We start from the raw sequence: 21,788 nt of genomic DNA on the forward strand, positions 1-21,788 counted from the left end.
TTTATTAGCTGTGCAGCCTTGGATGAAGCCCAGATCCCTGTGGGCCAGAGTTCCTTCAACTGCGAAGTGGGTATAAGTCTGGCTGAATGCCGGTATTGTGGCTACTCATTAGTGTTTGTTCAACTAAACTGTACATAATGGGCTCCCCCCAAAATATGTGTTGAGTGAGTGAATGGGTCAGAAACCACATTTTATGCTTCTCCTGCATCTCTTTTCAGAGCCTAGTTCCTGTTACCAGACACAGAGTAAGACCCCATTAAAGTTTGAATAAAGTATATACTTACTCATCTTGGAGTATTATTATATCAAGGAAAGTCCCATAGAGCTAACTAGAAAACTAGTCACTAGAAATAATGACTGGGATGAGACATAAAAAAAGAGAAATAGGGGGGCTTCCCTGGTGGCGCAGTGGTTGAGAATCTGCCTGCTAATGCGGGGGGACACGGGTTCAAGCCCTGGTCTGGGAAGATCCCACATGCCGCGGAGCAACTGGGTCCGTGTGCCACAGCTACTGAGCCTGCGCATCTGGAGCCTGTGCTCCGCAACAAGAGAGGCCGCGATAGTGAGAGGCCCACGCACCGCGATGAAGAGTGGCCCCCGCTTGCCACAACTAGAGAAAGCCCTCGCACAGAAACGAAGACCCAACACAGCCATAAATAAATAAATAAATAAATAAAAATTAAGAGAAATAGGGAATTCCCTGACAGTCCAGTGGCTAAGACACTGTGCTTTCACTGCCACGGGCCCGGGTTCGATCCCTGGTAGGGGAATTAGGATCCCACAAGCTGTGTGGCATGGCCAAAAAAAAATAAAAGAGAGAGAGACATACAGGAAGTGTGCAAAGAAGCAACAGATGCATTGGGAGTGATGTCATCAGCAAATCAATTCACAAGATTCATTATAGCACATGTTGGAGAATATAAGCAGCACCCAGCCACCCAGCGTGGCTTGCACAGCAGCGAGGAGAAGGAGGAAAAAGCAAAATCAACGCTGCAAGTGTGAATATAAATAAGAAACAAACGAGCCCCCAGCTCTAATCCCTCTTGCAGAACATGTTTTTCTGAAGCTTCTCGGGTCCTAAGAAAGGTTACATTCTCTCAAGGTAGATGTTTCCAAACTGTACTGAGTCCTTGGTGTCAAAAGTACCCCCCCTCCATCTACTTGTCACCTCTCAGCCCTTCCTACCATCCACTTAAAGTCTTGGGGGGACTGTAGAGAATTCTAAAGGGGATGGTGCTTGGAAATGAGGTTGTTAATCTGATTCGGTGACTGGTGAATTATAAATGTGACCTGTACCCCTCCCGCTTTGGGCTCGTTCTCCACCTGCCTGAAGGTAGAAAAAAAACTGACAGGTGGGATTCCATTTCATTAACAACATTCTAGAGACACAAGCAGGGAAAAGAAAACAAATCATAAGCCCCCAAAAGTCAATTGAGATAAAGCTGCCCAGACCTGCCCATAGGCACTCAGATCTGTACCCTGACAAAAATACTTAGCAAACCACACCACTCCAGCCTATGCAAGCTCAGGCACCAATGCCAGTGTCTACTACACTATAATAAAACTGATATAATTAAAGATGCACATGATGGTTTACATAAGAGACTGCTCATCGTGGTGCTATTTATAACATTCCCAGATACTTTAAAGTTGTTTGCAACTTTTTACCATGGGATTTGTTGAAAATATAGTAGGGCATCTATATGAAAGAATACTACATAGCCATTAAAAATGATGATGTTGAAGCATATTCAATTACGGGTATGTTATAGCATGCTATTATATGAAGGGGCAGGCAAGAAAACAGTGCGCATACATTTTGATCATATATACATAGATTATATCATGTGTGTATGTGTTGTTAGGGATTTTCTCTAATCAAATATTTATAGTGGTTATCTTGGTATGCGGACATTATAGTGATTTTTATTCTCCTCTTTTTTGCTTAACTGTATCTTATAATTTTTCTACAGCAGCATTTTTTTTGTATACTGAAAACAATCTATCAAAAAAAAAAAATTCTCTAGACCTGGAGAAGACAGACACATATTCAAACTTGGACAATCTGTCAATACCAACATCTTCTATGAAGTTGATATATAGAGAACAGGGTCATGTTTTTCCATAAAATAAACTCAGGAGATTTTCTCCAGGAACACTTGTTTTGTTTTGTTTTTTCTAAGGAAATCAATCTTTTTTTTTTTTTTTTTTTTTTTTTTTTGCCTGTGTTGTGTCTTTGTTGCAGCATACCGGCTTTCTCTAGTTGCGGCGAGTGGGGGCTACTCTTCGTTGCGGTGTGCAGGCTTCTCATTGCCGTGGCTTCTCTTGTTGTGGAGCACAGGCTCTAGGAGGGCAGGCTTCAGTAGTTGCGGCGCATGGGCTCAATAGTTGTGGCATGCGGGCTCTAGAGATCAGGCTCAGTAATCATGGCGCATGGGCTCCGTTGCTCCGTGGCATGTGGGATCTTCCCAGACCAGGGCTCGAACCCATGTCCCCTGCATTGGCAGGCGGATTCTCAACCACTGTGCCACTAGGGAAGCCCAGGAAATCAATCTTAAACGTTGGTTTTTCCCACTTCTAAAAGAAAAATTAATACAAATTTTAGGACTAGAGGGAGGAAAGGTGGGTATGGAATATGTGAGCATCCAGTGCCTCCTTCTGGCCATTTCTAGATAATGCAGTACCTGTGTTAATTTATCAGAGGCTGGTTCTCTCCAAGATGTTGGGGAAATTGGTGAACAGAAACGTTAACAGTTGAATTGCAGGGAAAAGGTGTCCACCCAGTTCTTTTAAGCACAAGCCAGGACTCAAATCATCTAAGGTTGATATGGCCAAGAATTTACGATGTCTTCACAATTCATCATGTATCCGAATGACAGCAGTGAAAAATGCATATCATCAAGCCCACGCCAGCGTTTATGTTTTGGTAGAGCTATAGTTAAGCCAGAGAATCCTTACCTTTAACACGATAATTCTAATTCACGTAGTTCTAGGACAGTCTTTTGAGAATCACTGGCTGAAGCAAAAATATATATAGATAGGTGGATGGAAACTATCAAAGCTGTCTCCACCAAGAGGCAGCTGCCTTAACTATTACCATTCATTCATCCATCCATCCATTCATTCAACCAATTGTGGTAGTTTATTAATGTGACAGACACTCTAACCAGCTTTGGCCACAAGCTTTTAAAAAAAGAAATAAAAATGAAAATTTCTGGGGACTTAGCTAGTCTGAGATTCTACAACTGTGCTCTACAGATGAGGAAACTAAGAACTAGAAAAGGGAAGTGAATTTCCAAGAGCCATCTAGTGAGAACATTAAGCCTGTTCTCCCAACTCCCAATACATGTTTCCCATGTAACTGTGAGTTTAGACTATTTGTGACTTGGAATTCACAGCTCATAATCTTCAGATCAAGAGACTGTGGTTCAGTGAATAAAACCAAAATTCCCAGAAGTGCTAGATGACTGAGCTGGTAGATAGGTAGATAGATAGATAGACAGATGATAGATGACAAATTCAATATATAATAGATATATAACATACATATATTATATGTGTATATATATATTCTATATCTCTATTTCTGTCTCTTTCTTTCCCTTCCTACTTCCTTCTTTTCTTCCCTTTTCCTTCTCTGCTCCCCTTGACTATACAAGTCATAGTCAAGGCTTATTGGACATCATAATCCTTTACTCAGAGGCAGTGAAAGTAACCCTAGGCAAGTTCCTTCCTGCCTTTCCCTATAACCATGGATTGATGCCAAGCTAAAGATGTTCTAAAGTTTGGGACCTGCCAGGGTAAAGTGTGTAAACTATCCTACTCCTCACCACAGTGAGAGAAAGATCAGGCCGATGCCCTCCATCCACAAATACTTTCAAGTTTTTAAAAGATAAAAATGGAGAAAGGCAGCATCTTGTAGAGGAAAGAACCAAGGGCTGTAAGTGTGGAGCTCAGAGTTTGAATACTGGTTCTCTCATGATACCGGCAAGCCCTAGGACCTGTGAATGAGAGAAAATGAAAAGAAACTAACATATATGGAGTCCCTACTTTGTGCCAGACCTTTTATAAACTTATCTAATTTAGTTGTAAGGTACAGATTTTATTATCCTTGCTGTATAGATCAGCTAAATGAAGCCCAGGTGAAGTTAGGGAATTTGTAAAGACACCAGCAGTGTAGAACTCAGATTCATCACAGCACACATGTTAAGTTAGGCACCAAATATTGTCAGCCTCGGTTTTCTCAGTCATTGAATCCCAGAGCTTCACGGCCAGAAGGGACCTCAGCTTGAAGAACCCTTCTGAAGAACTGACTGGTGCTCGTCAACAGAGTTGAATGTTGGAAAAGGCACATATTTGGTTTGAAAATGGGCACTAAATAATGAACAAGTTCCTAATATAGATCTGAAGATCTAAAGATCTGGATTGAGTGAAAAAAGATTTGGCCATGAAGTTGAACTTGAAAAGACATGAAACACAGAACACAGCAATTCCTTAGTGGTGCACTGAGCCAGGGAGTTATTTATTTACGCTACTCAACAGCTAGTTGGGGTAGATACTCTTATTCCCACCAGGCTTACAAGCTTGCCTGAGGTCACATGGCCAGAAAGTGAAACGGCCAGGATTTGAACCTAGAACTTCTCATTCAGCTTCTGTGAAACATGTGTCCATGCCTTTGATCAGAGGCTCTGCTACGTTATTGGTGAGCACCAAGGCTGATAAAAAAAAAAATTTAAGGCTGCAAGACACTAAAAAAGAAATCGTGGGGCTGAAACATGACAAATGTTTATGTATATTTTTTTATGTAAGTCAAGTCCAGGGGCAAGCAGTCCAAGGCTGTTTGGCAGCTCTTCTCCTCAAAGTCAGAGACACTGCCCCTCCTGCATCCCTCCCCGCCTCGAGTTGGCCTCCATACCATCGCCTAAGATAGTGATGTCTGCGCTCCGGGCTGCAGGAGGGAGGAAGGGAAGGAGAAGGAATGAATGGTGCACAAAAATTTCCCTCAAGAAAGTTTCCTGGAAACTGTGAGTTGATTTTCCACCTCTTCCATCAACCAAAACTTGAATTCATGCCCACATGAAGATTAGGACTGGTAATAAGGACTTACTCAAGGTGGCCATGTACCCAGCCAACCAGGACGGGTTCTAGTACAGAGAAGCAAGGGAAAATGGATATGGGGAGACACAGTTGTCTCTGCTCTGGAGTACTTAGTGACGAGAAGTTGGGATTTACTGGCCTCTTGCTTTTTTCTACATATTTATGAGTAAGTCCAGCTGGCAGCCTCTGGAATTGGAGGCAACCCTAACCCTCCCCTTTCCTCTCTCCCCCTGTGCCTCTCCCTCTGAAGTTTCATGACTGAAATGAAAGCAGAAGCTGGTTTTGCTTGGGGAACCTGTCTGGTTTAGAAATACAATCATCTGAAAGGCCTGTTAACTCATTTCACTTCCTAGAGAAACAGAAAGTTCTAGAACTCTGCAGGCTTCCTACTTCTACCCTTCTCACACCAGGGAAGCACATTCTCTTCATGGCACTAGTTCGGGATTTTCTTCACCCATGCCTATCCCATGGCAATAGCACTTGGGTGCTTAGCCAGCTACCCTGCCCCTTTAAAGGTACTAAATGGGGACATAGACAAGGCACCAGCCTTGCACCTCCAGGGGCTTAAGTTCATGGAAGTGTTGATAAGTGAAAATAGCCTGAGGGTCTCTCTTCCTCACTTTATTTAACTCACATGGCTCACCTTCCACTGGACAAGAGTGGGAGCTTCTATGTCACTAATTCTCAGACTTCTGAGACCAGAATAAATATCACCGTAGGAGCTTGTGTGAAAAGCAGTTGATTTGCTCTGGGGCCCAAGTTGGCTTTCTTTCTTTTTTATAAAGCATCCAAGATGCCAACGGTCAGGGGACCTAAATTTGATGGGCATTGGTCGTACACCTTTGTCACACCTCTGCAGGCACGAGGTGTCCATGTTCAGGACTAAAGTCTGGGGTAATCGCCTCTGCCAGTCAGGAAATCCCCCGAGCTTTACGTGACACACATTCATCTTCATTTCCCTCTTAAAAATAACTGTTAGTGGGCTTCCCTGGTGGCGCAGTGGTTGAGAATCTGTCTGCCAATGCAGGGGACACGGGTTCGAGCCCTGGTCTGGGAGGATCCCACATGCCGCAGAGCAACTGGGCCCGTGAGCCACAACTACTGAGCTCTGCGCGTCTGGAGCCTGTGCTCCGCAACAAGAGAGGCCGCGATAGTGAGAGGCCCGCGCACCGCGATGAAGAGGGGCCCCCGCTCGCCGCAACTAGAGAAAGCCCTCGCACAGAAACGAAGGCCCAACACAGCCAAAAATAAATAAATAAATAAATAATAAAAATAAAGGAATTCCTTTAAAAAAATAAATAAATAAATAACTGTCAGGGAAATGTTGTCTTTTGTCAAAAGATGTTTCCTTGAGGGTCACGCAGAAAGCAGTTGTCCTCTGTGGCTGTTTGGTTCCAGAGGGTGAGGAGGGACCCTCCACTGTCACAGCTTCACCGTCACTCTTCCAGGATGGTGATGGGGAAAGCTACTAAGCAGCTTCCCTCATCTTTCTAAAAAAGCGGCTCTCTCTGAGAAGCCCATCTCTCCTTCCGTTCCAGGAAGACTCAAAGACTGGGAAGAATTCGGGGGACTGTTGCTACGGTGAGGCTCTGGGCCCAGCAAGCGGGAGCACTAATCTCAAGTTCGCTCAGCAAGGGAGGGGACCAGGCTCTACTGAAAGTCTGTCGCTCGTTCCAAGTTCTGGGCGTTTCCACGGCCGACTGGTCATTTATTGTCACTTACCGTACACAGGGTTACAGGAGTGATCAAGAGCCTGGAATCTCTCCACTGCCTCGGGGGAGACAGGCACCACCGTCTGTAACTGTGTGATATATTCGTTGGCTTGCTTTGTTCTTACGTGCTAAGGAGAAGCTGAGCAGGGTGTATTAATCAGGGAGGACTAACATCTAGAATGTATAAACTACAAATGTTAGTAGTTTAATAAAATAAAGGTTTATTTCTTGCTCACATCACAATCCCATGTAAATTGAAGGAGGTCTTTTTCCAAACATTCATTTGGGATTCACTCTCCTTTCACCCAGTGGCTTCCATTATCCCTGAGGGCCTTGGGGTCCTCTGTCTCTGGCCAGCCACTGGGGCAGGAACGAGAGGTGGAGGGTCAAGCGGGCCGGCCTGCAGTGGAATCCATCACACCTGCCTCATCCCAGGGTCCATAGCTCCATGCCAAGACCGCCCAGTGCAAGGGACGCCAGGAATTGTGTGCCAGCCGAGCGCCCACAGGAGGAGGAGAGGGGGTTTGGTGAGCACACAGCATTCTCACCACCTCCAGGCACCTGAGCTAGTGATGACCGGGGCTGGAGGGCGCTCCTTAATTTTTAGCTGAGATTGGCGGTCAGGGAGGGTCCTCCAGAGGAGATGACATTTAAGACACAGTGTGATGGATGAAAAGTATCCAAGCCTGGGCAGAGCTGAGGAGAGAACTTTCTGGACTAAGGGACACATGCGACATCTCTGTGGTAGATGTACTGGATGAACTTAAAAAGAGGCTGATATGGTTAGAGCTCAGAGGAGGAAGGAACTAGAGAGAGATGAGATCAGAGACAGGGCAGGAGCCAGGCTTTGCTGGCCTCTGGGAGCAACGGGAGGGAATCTGGGCTATGTTACATGGGCCATGAATGACAGGTGCTGATTTACAGTTTTAAAACTATGCTTTTAAAATTACATTTCCAAAACTCTGCATTGTTCATAACACAGGTAGGTACTGAGGGAGATAGAGATAAAAGATATTTCCTTCCCTATAGAAGGGCAGTGGACTTAAACAACAAAGAAGTAATCAGACGCTGCTTCTTTTTATTTGCATAATGGTGAGTAAAACAGAAAATGACGGCTCTAACGATTCAGTGAGATTACAGAGACCTGGAGTGGTCAGAAAGGGAAGCCCCAGGAGGATCTCAAAGTTTACTGAGCATTTTGGAAAACAAAATGGAAGAGGCAGTGACTCCAGGTGGAATTGACACAAGCAAAGACCCAGAAGTGGCACGTAGCATATTTGGGGAATCCAGGAGGGTCTCAGACTGCAATGCTGCTGAAAGAAGAGATCCCCCACAGCTCTCCATGAGAATGTGGGTATAATGACTACGTTCAATGAAGCCAATATCCTAAAATGAAATGATATTGAACCCTGAATTAGCCAGTGGAGCTGCTTTCCTAGATCACAAGTGCCAGAGCAGATCCCCAGTAAGTGTGTGCTCATTTGTGCCTGCCAGACCAGCTGGTGTTTAATGGGTGACATTATTAATTTAACTCAATTCATGAGAGAGTACAAATTGCTAAAGGGCTGGAAAACCTGTAGGTTTCTCTGCCAGGGATCTCACTATGGGTGTAATTGTGCTGAGACAGGGAGATGTTATTAGTGCCCCAGGGTAGTGTTTGCTGCTGGTCCTACCACCAGAATAGACTAACTGGTGCAGGTGCAGACAGGATACTGGTCCTCCTGGCTCATTATCTCAAGGAGATCAGCTCTGGCTTAACACTTCCCCCATGCACTGGTCCTAGGCAAATTCCATAGAACTGTGTTTGCACTGAGCCAAAGTTTCATTAATTTATACATTACACCCTACAGAAGACTTTGGCATGCTGGCACAAATTCACAGCTATTAATTTTGTATTTTGGTATGGGAAGAGAATTCAGGGTGAAAGGACAAAAGTTTAAGAACATGATGAAGCCAGACCAAAAGGTAGAAATACACATCATACCATGGTCCTCTGCACTATTTAGACACAGGCTAGAAATTTGCCCTGAGAGTCTTAACAGCCAAAGGAGGAAGGGAAATGTGATCTCTTCTAGGGTTGATGTTTTCCATTAAATCAAAGCAAAGAAGTGTGCAGCTTCTGGTCCTGAGACCTACTAGAAACTTCTCATATATGTGCTAATAAACAGAACGTGATAAGAACATTTTCTGCCTACAATGTTCCTAAATTCAGACTAACAGCATGAAATTATACTGCAATTTAGGAAAATTAAGTGTATGAGGAAGCAAAAAGACCTGCAGGTCATGTGAGCAATTCTTTGGTGGTTTTGCATAATCTGAGGGTAAAATGTAAAACATCGAGCACTGAGTACACTAGATGACCTTCTGGCAATCTTTCATAGAACAAGTCCAAGGGAGGAAGTTGAGTGTTGAGAAACATCTGCTGAACAAGATTTATTCAACAAACGCCTATCAAGAACTCATTTGGTCAACAGGGCCCTGCACCTCAAGTCAGGGATAGATGAATAAGTAGATATGGCCCCTACTCTTCACATATATAGAGTCTGTTCAAGAAGACAATGTGTGGGGCTTCCCTGGTGGTGCAGTGGTTGAGAATCTGCCTGCCAATGCAGGGGACACGGGTTCGAGCCCTGGTCTGGGAAGATCCCACATGCCGCGGAGCAGATGGGCCCGTGAGCCACAACTGCTGAGCCTGCGCGTCTGGAGCCTGTGCTCCACAACAAGAGAGGTCGCGATAGTGAGAGGCCCACACACCGCGATGAAGAGTGGCCCCCGCTTGCCGCAACTAGAGAAAGCCCTCGCACAGAAACGAAGACCCAACACAGCCAAAAATAAATTAATTAATTAATTAATTTAAAAAAAAAAGAAGACAATGTGTGGACAGATTATTGCAAATACAACGTGTGCCACAGGGCGAGGGGAAAACACATGTGGTCATTGGCTGAGATGCTGCTGAGTCATCACTTTGGGTGCTACTGATTGGGGGGCGGCGTTCCTTCTAACATTGTTTCTCTTTCAATGAGAAGGCTAGCTTGCTGTGGAAAGGCTTCTTAGTTGGGATTTGATTCTCTTTCCTCCTTTTCCATTGCCCCTGTTATGTAAGAGCAGCTGATAGAATGAGAAGCATGGAAATGTGCACTTCATTTTGAGCAATTACAGTCAAGAAAAATTAATTGAAATGAGCGCAAGATTTCCGGAGAAAAACAAGGGCCCAGTCTTCCCAATGTTTTGCAATAACATTTTGGTCTCTTTTTGTTGGCAGGCCAGTACCAGACTATTAATGAGCCTCTTCTTGACAGCGTAAGTCAGCTGCTTTCCTTACCTATTTTGTCAGTGTTTGATATTTACAAAGTAAGTGGCTTTTTTTAAGGTACTTAGTAAATTTAAAACAATTAAACTTTTCCAAATGACATAATTCCCTGGCAGAGAAAACTGCATTTCAGTTCCTGGGTAGAAAACTGTATTCCTACAATATATGTAAATCAAATCATCATGCTGTATGTCTTAAACTTATACAGTGATGTATGTCAATTATTTCTCAGAAAAACTGGAAAAATAAATAAATATTGAGGCATTAATATAGAGAAAGGGAAAAACATTATATTTCCATTCCTCAACTATACAATAAAGACAAAAATTAACTCACAATGGCCATTGTGAAGATTGGATAAGGTGAAAATACCAACACATGGTGCTGGCAAGTGTGTGATGAGAAAATCACTTCCTAAAACTCATGGTGAAATTTTAAATTGCAAGAAACTCTTTGGAAAGCAATTTCATAATATTAACTAACAAATATAAAAATGTCCATTTTCTTAGGCCCCATAATTCTACGGTTGGGAATTTAAACTAAAGAATTAAGCTAAAATTTGGATTAATATTTAAATACTTATCTATATTTTATAATATATTTTAAATGGCAACACACTAGGATCATGCTAAATATTCAATAATAGAAAAATCATTGAATGTATTATGATATATTCATACTATGAAGTCATTAATAATATTTACAAAGAAGTTTGATGACAAGAAAATTTTAAATTTATAACATGAAATCAGATATCTAATACTATAAATAAATTAATTGTTAAATTATATGTACATAATTTGAATACTTTTAACTAACCTATCTATAGATGATAAATGGGATAGATAGAAATGATAGAGATAGATAGATGATAAATAGATGATAGATAGATAGATAGATAGATAGATAGATAGATAGATAGATAGATAGATAGACAGGATTTACCTGTAAAATCATTGGTTCTTTACTATTTGAAAGACTTCTTTAAGAATTTGGACTTCCCTGGTGGTGCAGTGGTTAAGAATCCACCTGCCAATGCAAGGGACATGGGTTCGAGCCCTGGTTTGGGAAGATCCCACATGCCTTGGAGCAACTAAACCTGTGCACCACAACTACTGAGCCTGCGCTCTAGAGCCCACGAGCCACAACTACTGAGCCCACGTGCCACAACTACTGAAGCCCACATGCCTAGAGCCCGTGCTCCGCAACAAGAGAAGCCACTGCAATAAGCCCGCGCACCACAACAAAGAGTAGCCCCTGCTGACCGCAACTAGAGAAAGCCCACACGCAGCAACAAAGACCCAATACAGCCAAAAATAAAAATAAATAAGTAAATAAGTTTTTTTAAAAAATTAAATTAAAGCTATGGCTCTTCATCCCAGGACACACACTCACACACACATACACACGTTGAATCAATCAGTCAATCACAAAATATTTTATAAAGTATAAGGCTTATATATACTGAGCTTTTAGTAAGAACCCTGATAGTGACAGTAGACAGATACTAGATAGGTTAATGGATAAATAGATGTAATGCATTATATTTAAAATAAAACTCTGTCCCTTTCTCTTTCTGGAAAAAATAAACCAAAATATTTATATTTGGTCCTGGGGACAAGATTCTGAGGGTCTGATGTAGATTCTCTTCAGACCTGGAGTGGTGGTTGCGGCTCCTGCTGGCGTCCCTTTGTGCCCTGCCCCCATGAAGTCTAGCAAGGTGACAGAACTAAAGATGTGCTCTGTCTCACATCTCCAGTTCTTCCAGCAGGTCCAAGGCTTTCCCAAAGAGACTGTTCTCTGAGGAGTCTTGGTTGCCATAATAGTATAAAAATGATGTCCTTGCAAAAATGTCTACCTGTCAAATCCCAAAGGAGTCAAATACTGGTGCTTCAGCTCAGAACTCACTTCTGTGTGCAGTTCTGGAGGAGAACAACCCAGTCACCTCCCCCGCTTTGCCAGGTCAATTGTGAAGACCCCTGGAGTGCACCTCCCAGCATCTTTGCTTTGCCATGGGCACTCAGCTCCACTGATACTCAGCACGTCAACTAGAGAGAAGGGATCTAACATGTCCTGAGCTCCTGTCATGGGCAGGCACCAAAGTAGAACCTTCATATACAATTTGCTCAATTAATCTCTGACTGCAACCAAATAAGGTAACTTTAGCCTTCTCCAATTTACAGACTGAAGTAAGGGAGGTTAAGTAACCTCCCCAAGGTCATAAAGTGGACTCACAGTTTAGATCTAGGAGAGGATGACTCCATCTTGGATCCATGCTAACGCTAAGCAGACCAATCTCACCTGGTTTCCCATCCAAGAACTCCCAGTCTGATCCCTGCTTACCTCCTGAGACCAGACCAAGTAGGCAGGGTTTCAGGGCTATAATGACCTGTTGCAAGGGGCACAGCATGAACGCAAATATGCAAATGTTTCTACTCCAACTTTGTGTTCAGTGACGTAATCTTTTTCCTTTGGGTCACCAAGCTCTCCCCTTCTAACCTGTTCCTGCTCTTAAATCACTATGTCAGTCCCTGGTCTCCTGCACCTGAACTCCTTATGTTGGATAAACGGGCCCTTCAAAACTTGCCTGATTCCTCTGTTCATGTAAGACTCAAGCCTTGCTTTCCATAGGAAGCACTTGGGGAAATCAAGGGCTAGCACATTGAAAGTCAAAATTGTTGTCTTCAGTGGGTCCATCTCCTTCTTTATGCTGTCCCATGGAGAACACAGATTTACTAAATTGCATTCTATACCTTTTCATTGAATGAGCAGAGTTGCCTTGAGCCAAGGTGGAGCCCAAAATGTCCTCCAGAGAGGGGCCTGGTGAGTTCCCCCCTGTGCTGTTGCTTACCTGGGAAGCAGACTCATCCTGTAACTAGTCTTTACTTTTACCAAACTGCTTTGATAGAGTGATGATAAAAAAAAGACATACACTTGGAAGCTTGGGACTAATAAAGCACTTGTCTAAATGTATTTGAGAATGAGAATAATGCAGACCTAGAATTTAAACTCAAGCCTATCTAATTCCAGGTTCCTACACTATAGTAAAATCACCTCATAGATATTTCTGCTTATACAATGAAATAGAGTACAGAAGGCACCTAACACATATAAAGGTCTTAACAAACGTTAGAGAAACTTTAAAGGGAGGAGAACAAACCATGATTGGTGGTCTTCTCTTATCTCAAACTTTTTTTAATAGTAGTTGTTATTACAGTAGCAGTCATAATAATATTTACAACTAGTGTTTACTGAGTGTTGACCATCAGGTATTTTGCTAAAAATTTTACATTCATGGTCTCAGTTAAGACACTTCTGGTTGAGTATGATGTTAACTGTGGGTTTGTCATACATGGCCTTTATTATGTTAAGGTATATGCCTCCTATACTCATTTTATTGAGTTTTTATCATAAATAGATGTTGAAACTTGTCAAATACTTTTCTGCATCTATTGAAGTCATCATGTGATTTTTTTATCCTTCGTTTTCTTAATGTGGTGTATCATGTTGATTGATTTGCAGATTGAACTATACTTGCATCCCTGGAATAAATCTCATTTGATCATGGTGTATGATCCTTTTAATGTATTGTTGTATTCGATTTGCTCATTTTTTCTTTAATATCTTTCTTGGAGTATAATTGCTTTACAATGGTGTGTTAGTTTCTGCCTTATAACAAAGTGAATCAGCTATACATATACATATATCCCCACATCTCCTCCCTCTTGTGTCTCCCTCCTACCCTCCCTATCCCACCCCTCTAGGTGGTCGCAAAGCACCGAGCTGATCTCCCTGTGCTATGCAGCTGCTTCCCACTAGCTATCTATTTTACATTTGGTAGTGTATATATGTCCATGCCACTCTCTCACTTCGTCCCAGCTTACCCTTCCCCCTCCACGTGTCTTCAAGTCCATTCTCTACGTCTGCGTCTTTATTCCTGTCCTGCCCCTAGGTTCTTCAGAACCTTTTACTTTTTTTAGATTCCATATATATGTGTTAGCATACTGTATTTGTTTTTCTCTTTCTGACTTACTTCACTCTGTATGACAGACTCGAGGTCCATCCACGTCAGTACAAATAACTCAAATTCATTTCTTTTTATGGCAGAGTAATATTCCATTGTATATATGAGCCACATCTTCTTTATCCACTCATATATTGATGGACACATAGGTTGCTTCCATGTCCTATCTATTGTAAATAGAGCTGCAGTGAACATTGTGGTACATGACTCTTTTTGAAGTATGCTTTTCTCAGGGTATATGGCCAGTAGTGGGATTGTTAGGTCATATGGTAGTTCTATTTCTAATTTTTTAAGGAACCTCCATACTGTTCGGCATAGTGGTTGTATCAATTTACATTCCCACCAACAGTGCAAGAGGGTTCCCTTTTCTCCACACCCTCTCCAGCATTTATTGTTGGTAGATTTTTTGATGATGACCATTCTGACCAGTGTGAGGTGATACCTCATTGTAGTTTTGATTTTCATTTCTCTAATGATTAGTGATGTTGAGCATCCTTTCATGTGTTTGTTGGCAATCAGTATATCTTCTTTGGAGAAATGTCTATTTAGGTCTTCTGCCCATTTTTGGATTAGGTTGTTTGTTTTTTTGATATTGAGCTGCACGAGCTGCTTGTAAATTTTGGAGATTAATCCTTTGTCAGTTGCTTCATTTGCAAATATTTTCTCCCATTCTGAGGTTTGTCTTTTCATCTTTTTTATGGTTTCCTTTACTGTGCAAAAGCTTTTAAGTTTCATTAGGTACCATTTGTTTATTTTCATTTTTATCTCTATTTCTCCAGGAGGTGGGTCAAAAAGGATCTTGCTGTGATTTACGTCATAGAGTGTTCTGCCTATGTTTTCCTCTTAGAGTTTTATTATAGTGTCTGGCTTTACATTTAGGTCTCGAATACATTTTGAGTTTACTTTTCTGTATGGTGTTAGGGAGTGTTCTAATTTCATTCTTTTACATGTAGCTGTCCAGTTTTCCCGGCACCACTTATTGAAGAGCCTGTCTTTTCTCCATTGTATATTCTTGCCTCCTTTATCAGAAATAAGGTGACCATATGTGTCAGGGTTTATCTCTGGGCTTTCTATCCTGTTCCTTTGATCTACATTTGTGTTTTTGTGCCAATACCATACTGTCTTGATTACTGTAACTTTGTAGTATAGTCTGAAGTCTGGGAGCCTGATTCCTCCAGGTCCGTTTTTCTTTCTCAAGATTGCTTTGGCTATTCGAGGTCTTTGTGTTTCCATACAAATTGTGAAAATTTTCATTCTAGTTCAGTGAAAAATGCCATTGATAGTTTGATAAGGATTGCATTGAATCTGTAGATTGCTTTGGGTAGTATAGTCATTTACACAATGTTGATTCTTCCAATCCAAGAACATGGTATATCTCTCCATCTGTTTGTATCATCTTTAATTTCTTTCATCAGTGTCTTATAGTTTTCTGCATACAAGTGTTTTGTCTCCTTAGGTAGATTTATTCCTAGGTATTTTATTCTTTTTGTTACAATGGTAAATGGGAGTGTTTCCTTAATTTCTCTTTCAGATATTTCATCATTACTGTATAGGAATGCAAGAGATTTCTGTGCATTAATTTTGTATCCTGCTACTTTACCAAATTCATTGATTAACTCTAGTAGTTTTCTGGTAGCATCTTTAGGATTCTCCCTATATAGTATCATGTCATCTGCAAACAGTGACAGCTTTACTTCTTTTCCAATTTGGATTTCTTTTATTTCTTTTTCTTCTCTGATTGCTGTGGCTAAAACTTCCAAAACAATGTTGAATAATAGTGGTGAGAGTGGACAACCTTGTCTTGTTCCTGATCTTAGAGGAAATGGTTTCAGTTTTTCACCATTGAGAACGATGTTTGCTGTGGGTTGGTCACACATAGTAAATGGCCTTTACTATGTTGAGGTAACGTCCCTCTATGCCTACTTTCTGGAGGGTTTTTATCATAAATGGGTTTTAAATTTTGTTGAAAGCTTTTTCTGCATCTATTGAGATGATCATGTGGTTTCTCTCCTTCAAGATGTTAATATGGTTTATCACACTGATTGATTTGCATATATTGAAGAATCCTTGCATTCCTGGGATAAACCCCACTTCATCATGGTGTATGATCCTTTTAATGTGTTGTTGGATTCTGTTTGCTAGTAGTTTGTTTAGGATTTTTGAATCTATGTTCATCAGTGGTATCGGCCTGTAGTTTTCTTTCTTTGTGACATCTGTGTCTGGTTTTGGTATCAGGGTGATGGTGGCCTCGTAGAATGAGTTGGGGAGTGTTCCTCCCTCTGCTATATTCTGGAAGAGTTTGAGAAGGATAAGTGTTAGCTCTTCTCCAAATGTTTAACAGAATTTGCCTGTGAAGCCATCTGGTCCTGGGCTTTTGTTTGTCAGAAGATTTTTAATCACAGTCTCAATTTCAGTGCTTGTGATTGGTCTGTTTATATTTTCTATTTCTTCCTGCTTCAGCCTCAGAAGGTTGTGCTTTTCTGAGAATTTGTCCATTTCTTCCAGGTTGTCCATTTTATTGGCATATAGTTGCTTGTAGTAATCTCTCATGATCCTTTGTATTTCTGCAGTGTCAGTTGTTACATCTCCTTTTTCATTTCTAATTCTATTGATTTGTGTCTTCTCCCTTTTTTTCTTGATAAGTCTGGCTAATGGTTTATCAATTTTGTTTATCTTCTCAAAGAAACAGCTTTTAGTTTTATTGATCTTTGCTATTTTTTCCTTCATTTCTTTTTCATTTATTTCGGATCTGATCTTTATGATGTCTTTCCTTCTACTAACTTTGGGGGTTTTTTGTTCTTCTTTGTCTAATTGCTTTAGGTGTAAGGTTAGGTTGTTTATTTGAGATGTTTCTTGCTTCTTAAGGTAGGATTGTATTGCTATAAACTTCCCTCTTAGAACTGCTTTTGCTGCATCCCATAGGTTTTCGGTCATTGTGTTTTCATTGTCATTTGTTTCTAGGTATTTTTTTATTTCCTCTTTGATTTCTTCAGTGATCTCTCGGTTATTTAGTAGTTTTCCTACAGATTTTTTCCTGTAGTTGATATCTACTCTTATAGCATTGTGGTCAGAAAAGATGCTTGATATGATTTCAGTTGTCTTAAATTTACCAAGGCTTGATTTGTGACCCAAGATATGATCTATCCTGGAGAATGTTCCATGAGCACTTGAGAAGAAAGTGTATTCTGTTCTTTTTGGATGGAATGTCCTATAAATATCAATTAAGTCCATCTTGTTTAATGTATCATTTAAAGCTTGTGTTTCCTTATTTATTTTCATTTTGGATGATCTGTCCATTGGTGAAAGTGGGGTGTTAAAGTCCCCTACTATGATTGTGGTACTGTTGATTTCCCCTTGTATGGCTGTTAGCATTTGCCTTACGTATTGAGGTGCACCTATGTTGGGTGCATAAATATTTACAATTGTTATATTGTCTTCTTGGATTCATCCCTTGATCATTATGTAGTGGCCTTCTTTGCTCCTTGTAATAGTCTTTATTTTAAAGTCTACTTTGTCTGATATGAGAATTGCTACTCCAGCTTTCTTTTGATTTCCATTTGCATAGAATGTCTTTTTCCATCCCCTCACTTTCAGTCTGTATGGGTCCCTAGGTCTGAAGTGTGTCTCCTGTAGACAGCATATATATGGGTCTTGTTTTTGTATCCATTCAGCCAGTCTATGTCTTTTGGTTGGAGCATTTAATCCATTTACATTTAAGGTAGTTATCAATATGTATGTTCCTATTACCATTTTCTTAATTGTTTTGGGTTTGTTCTTGTAGGTCTTTTCCTTCTCTTGTGTTTCTTGCCTAGAGAAGTTCCTTTAGCATTTGTTATAAAGCTGGTTTGGTGGCGCTAAATTCTCTTAACTTTTGCTTGTCTGTAAAGGTTTTAATTTCTCCATCAAATCTGAATGAGATCCTTGCTGGGTAGAGTAATCTTGGTTGTAGGTTTTTCCCTTTCACCACTTTAAATATGTCCTGCCACTCCCTTCTGGCTTACAGAGTTTCCGCTGAAAGATCAGCTGTTAACCTTATGGGGATTCCCTTGTATGTTATTTGTTGCTTTTCCCTTGCTGCTTTTAATATTTTTCTTTGTATTTAATTTTTGATAGTTTGATTAATATGTGTCTTGGCATGTTTCTCCTTGGATTTATCCTGTATGGGACTCTCTGTGCTTCCTGGACTTGATTGACTATTTCCTTTCCCATATTAGGGAAGTTTTCAACTATAATCTCTTCAAATATTTTCTCAGACCCTTTCTTTTTCTCTTCTTCTTCTGGGACCCCTGTCATTCAAATGTTGGTGCATTTAATATTGTCCCAGTTGTCTCTGAAACTGTCCTCAATTCTTTTCATACTTTTTTCTTTATTCTGCTCTGTGGTGGTTATTTCCACTATTTTATCTTCCAGGTCTCTTATCCATTCTTCTGCCTCAGTTATTCTGCTATTGATTCCTTCTAGAGAATTCTTAATTTCATTTATTGTGTTGTTCACCATTGTTTGTTTGCTCTTTGGTTCTTCTAGGTCCTTGGTAAACGTTTCTTGTATTTTCTCCATTCTATTTCCAAGATTTTGGATCATCTTTACTATCATTACTCTGAATTCATTTTCAGGTAGACTGCTCATTTCCTCTTCATTTCTTTGGTCTGGTGGGTTTTTACCTTGCTCCTTCATCTGCTGTGTATTTCTCTGTCTTCTCATTTTCCTTAACTTACTGTGTTTGGGGTCTCCTTTTTGCAGGCTGCAGGTTCGTAGTTCCCGTTGTTGTTGGTGTCTGCCCCCAGTGGGTGAGGTTGATTCAGCGGGTGTGTAGGCTTCCTGGTGGACGGGACAGGTGCCTGTGTTCTAGTGGATGAGGCTGGATCTTGTCTTTCTGGTGGGCAGGACCGCATCTGGTGGTGTGGTTTGGGGTGTCTGTGACCTTAATATGATTTTAGGCAGCCTGTCTGATAATGGGTGGGGTTGCATTCCTGTCTTGCTAGTTTTTTTGGCATAGGCTGTCCAGCACTGTAACTTGCTGCTCGTTGAGTGGAGTTGGGTCTTAGCGTTGAGATGGAGATCTCTGGGAGCGCTTTCGCCATTTGATATTACATGGAGCCATGAGGTCTCTGGTGGACCAATGTCCTGAACTCAGCTCTCCCACCTCAGAGGCTCAGGCCTGACACCTGGCCAGAGCATCAAGACCCTGTCAGCCACACAGCTCAGAAGAAAAGTGAGAAAAAAAGAAGAAAGAAAGAAAGAAAGAAAGAAAGAAAGAAAGAAAGAAAGAAAGAAAGAAAGAAAGAAAGAAAGAAAGAAAGAAAGAAAAAATAAAATATAATAAAATAAAATAGTTATTAAAGTAAAGAATTTTTTAAATTATTAAAAATTTAAAAAATTTAAAAGTAATTTAAAAAAGAAAGAAAGAAGAGAGCAACCAAACCAAAAAATATGTCTACCAATGGTAACAAGTGCTAAAAACTATACCAAAAGAAAAAAAAAAAAAAAGACAGACAGAACTCTAGGACAAATGGTAAAAGCAAAGCTATACAGACAAAATCACACAAAGAAGCATACACATACACACTCACAAAAAGAGGAAAAGGAAAATATATATATATTTTTTGGGAAGTCTGAGGTCTTCTGCCAGTGTTCAGTAGGTGTTCTGTAGGAGTTGTTCCACGTATAGATGTATTTCTGATGTATTTGTGGGGAGGAAACTGATCCCCATGTCTTACTTCTCCGCCATCTTGAATGTCTCCTGGACTTTTGTTTTTGAAAGGTTTTTGATTACTGCTTCAATCTCCTTACTAGGGATCAGTCTATTCAGAAAATCTAGTTCTTCATGATTCAGTCTTGGAAGGTTATATAATTCTAAGAGTTTACATCCATTTCATTTCGGTTATCCAATTTGTTGGCATATAGCTATTCATAGTAGTCTCTTATAATCTTTTGTATTTCTGTGGTATTTTGCTGTAACTTCTCTTTTGTTTCAGATTTTATTTATTTAAGCCTTCTCATTTTCTCTTAGCATGTCTAGCTAAAAGTTTGCCCATTTCATTTATCTTTTCAAAGAACCAGGTCTTAGTTTCATTCATCTTCTTCTGTTGTCTTTTTTTCTCTATTTCATTTACTTCTGCTCTATTTTTTATTATTTTCTTCCTTCTACTGACTTTGGGCTTTGTGTTCTCTTCTTTTTCTAGCTATTTTATGTATAAGGTTATATTATTTATTCAAGATTTTTCTTATTTCTTGAGGTTGGCCTGTATTGCTACCTTCCCTCTTAGTACTGCTTTGGCTGCATGCATAGGCTTTGGTATGTCATATTTCCATTTTTATTTGTCCTCATGTGTTTTTTTATTTCGCCTTTGAATTTTTCCATTAACCCAATATTTGTTCAGTAACATGTTGTTTAGTCTTATGTTCATTTGTCTATACAGGTTGTATCCTTTTCTTCTCCCTCTCATATTTTTGTTGCCACAAAAACATCCCTTTTTATGTTGTGAGTTCATTATCAAATTTAAGTAGCTATAGTTATTTTTAATGTTTTTTCCTTTAACCTTTATGCTATAATTAAGTGTTTAACAACCTATTCTGATATAGAGTTACAATTTTCTGATTCTCTATTTATCACATTACTCAAAGTTTTGTATACTTTTATCTTTTTATTTCAAGTAGAAGAGCTCCTTTCAACATTTCTTGTAAGGCAGGTCTAGTGGTGATGAACTCCCTCAGGTTTTATTTGTCTGGGAAAGCCTTTATTTCTCCTTTATATCTGAAAGATAACTTTGCTGGATAGAGTATTCTTGGCTCACAGTTTTTATCTTTCAGTATTTTGTGTATGTCATTCCTTTCTCTCCTGGCCTACAGAGTTTCAGCTGAGAAATCTGCTGATAACCTAATGGGAGTACCTTTGTAGGTTATTGTCTTTTTTTTCCCTGACTGCCTTTAATACTCTTTCTTTCATTGACTTTTGACAGTTTTAATATAATGTGTCTTGGAGAAGGTCTTTTTGCATTAAGATAATTAGGTGTTCTGTTAGCTTCGTGGAGTTGTATATCCAGTTCCTTCCTCAGGTTTGGGACGTTCTCAGCTATTATTTTTTTAAAATAAGCTCTCTACTCCCATCTCCCTCTCTTCCTTTTCTGGTATACCTGCTATTCTTATGGTGCTTTTTTCTAATGGAATCAGAGAGTTCTTATAGAATTTCTTCATTTTTAAAAAAAATCTTAGTTCTCTCTCCTCTTCTACCTGAATCATTTTTAAATTTCTATCTTTGAGCTCACTGATTCTCTCTTCCACATTATCTGCTCTATTTCCAATTCTTTCTAATGCATTCTTCATTTCATTTATTGAGTTCTCAAGCTCCAGTATTTCTGTTTGATTATTTTTTAGAGTTTTAGTCTCTTTGGTAAAGTATTCCTTCTGTCATTGGTTTTATTCCTGAGCTCATTGAATTGCTTTCTGAGTTTTCTTATGGCTTGTTGAGTTTCCTCATGACAGCTATTTTTAACTCTATCAGTTAGATCACAGTGTCCTGTGACTTAAATTTGGTTTCTGGATAATTGTCCTATTCATTTTGTGATACTGTGTTACCATGGTTCTTCATGGTGCTTGATGAGTTGTTCCTCTACCAGTGCATTTGAAGTAGCAAACACCTCTCTTG

At 40.2% G+C, this 21,788-nt stretch overlaps 1 protein-coding gene across 1 annotated transcript in view; it reads left to right on the forward strand.

Annotated features, from left to right (window-relative positions):
* The window catches only part of CLNK (cytokine dependent hematopoietic cell linker), a gene marked incomplete at its 5' end in the record, with an annotated part of 116,047 nt that overhangs the window by 13,285 nt on the left and 80,974 nt on the right, over positions 1–21,788 (forward strand). Inside the window, one exon of the mRNA XM_082461950.1 lies at positions 10,072–10,109. Within this exon, the coding sequence (XP_082318076.1) occupies positions 10,072–10,109 (38 nt within the window). The remainder of the gene's footprint in view (positions 1–10,071; positions 10,110–21,788) is intronic.

The sequence above is a fragment of the Balaenoptera physalus genome (assembly GCF_965194825.1).
Source record: "Balaenoptera physalus genome assembly, chromosome: 5".
In the NCBI taxonomy this organism is placed as follows: Eukaryota; Metazoa; Chordata; class Mammalia; order Artiodactyla; family Balaenopteridae; genus Balaenoptera; species Balaenoptera physalus.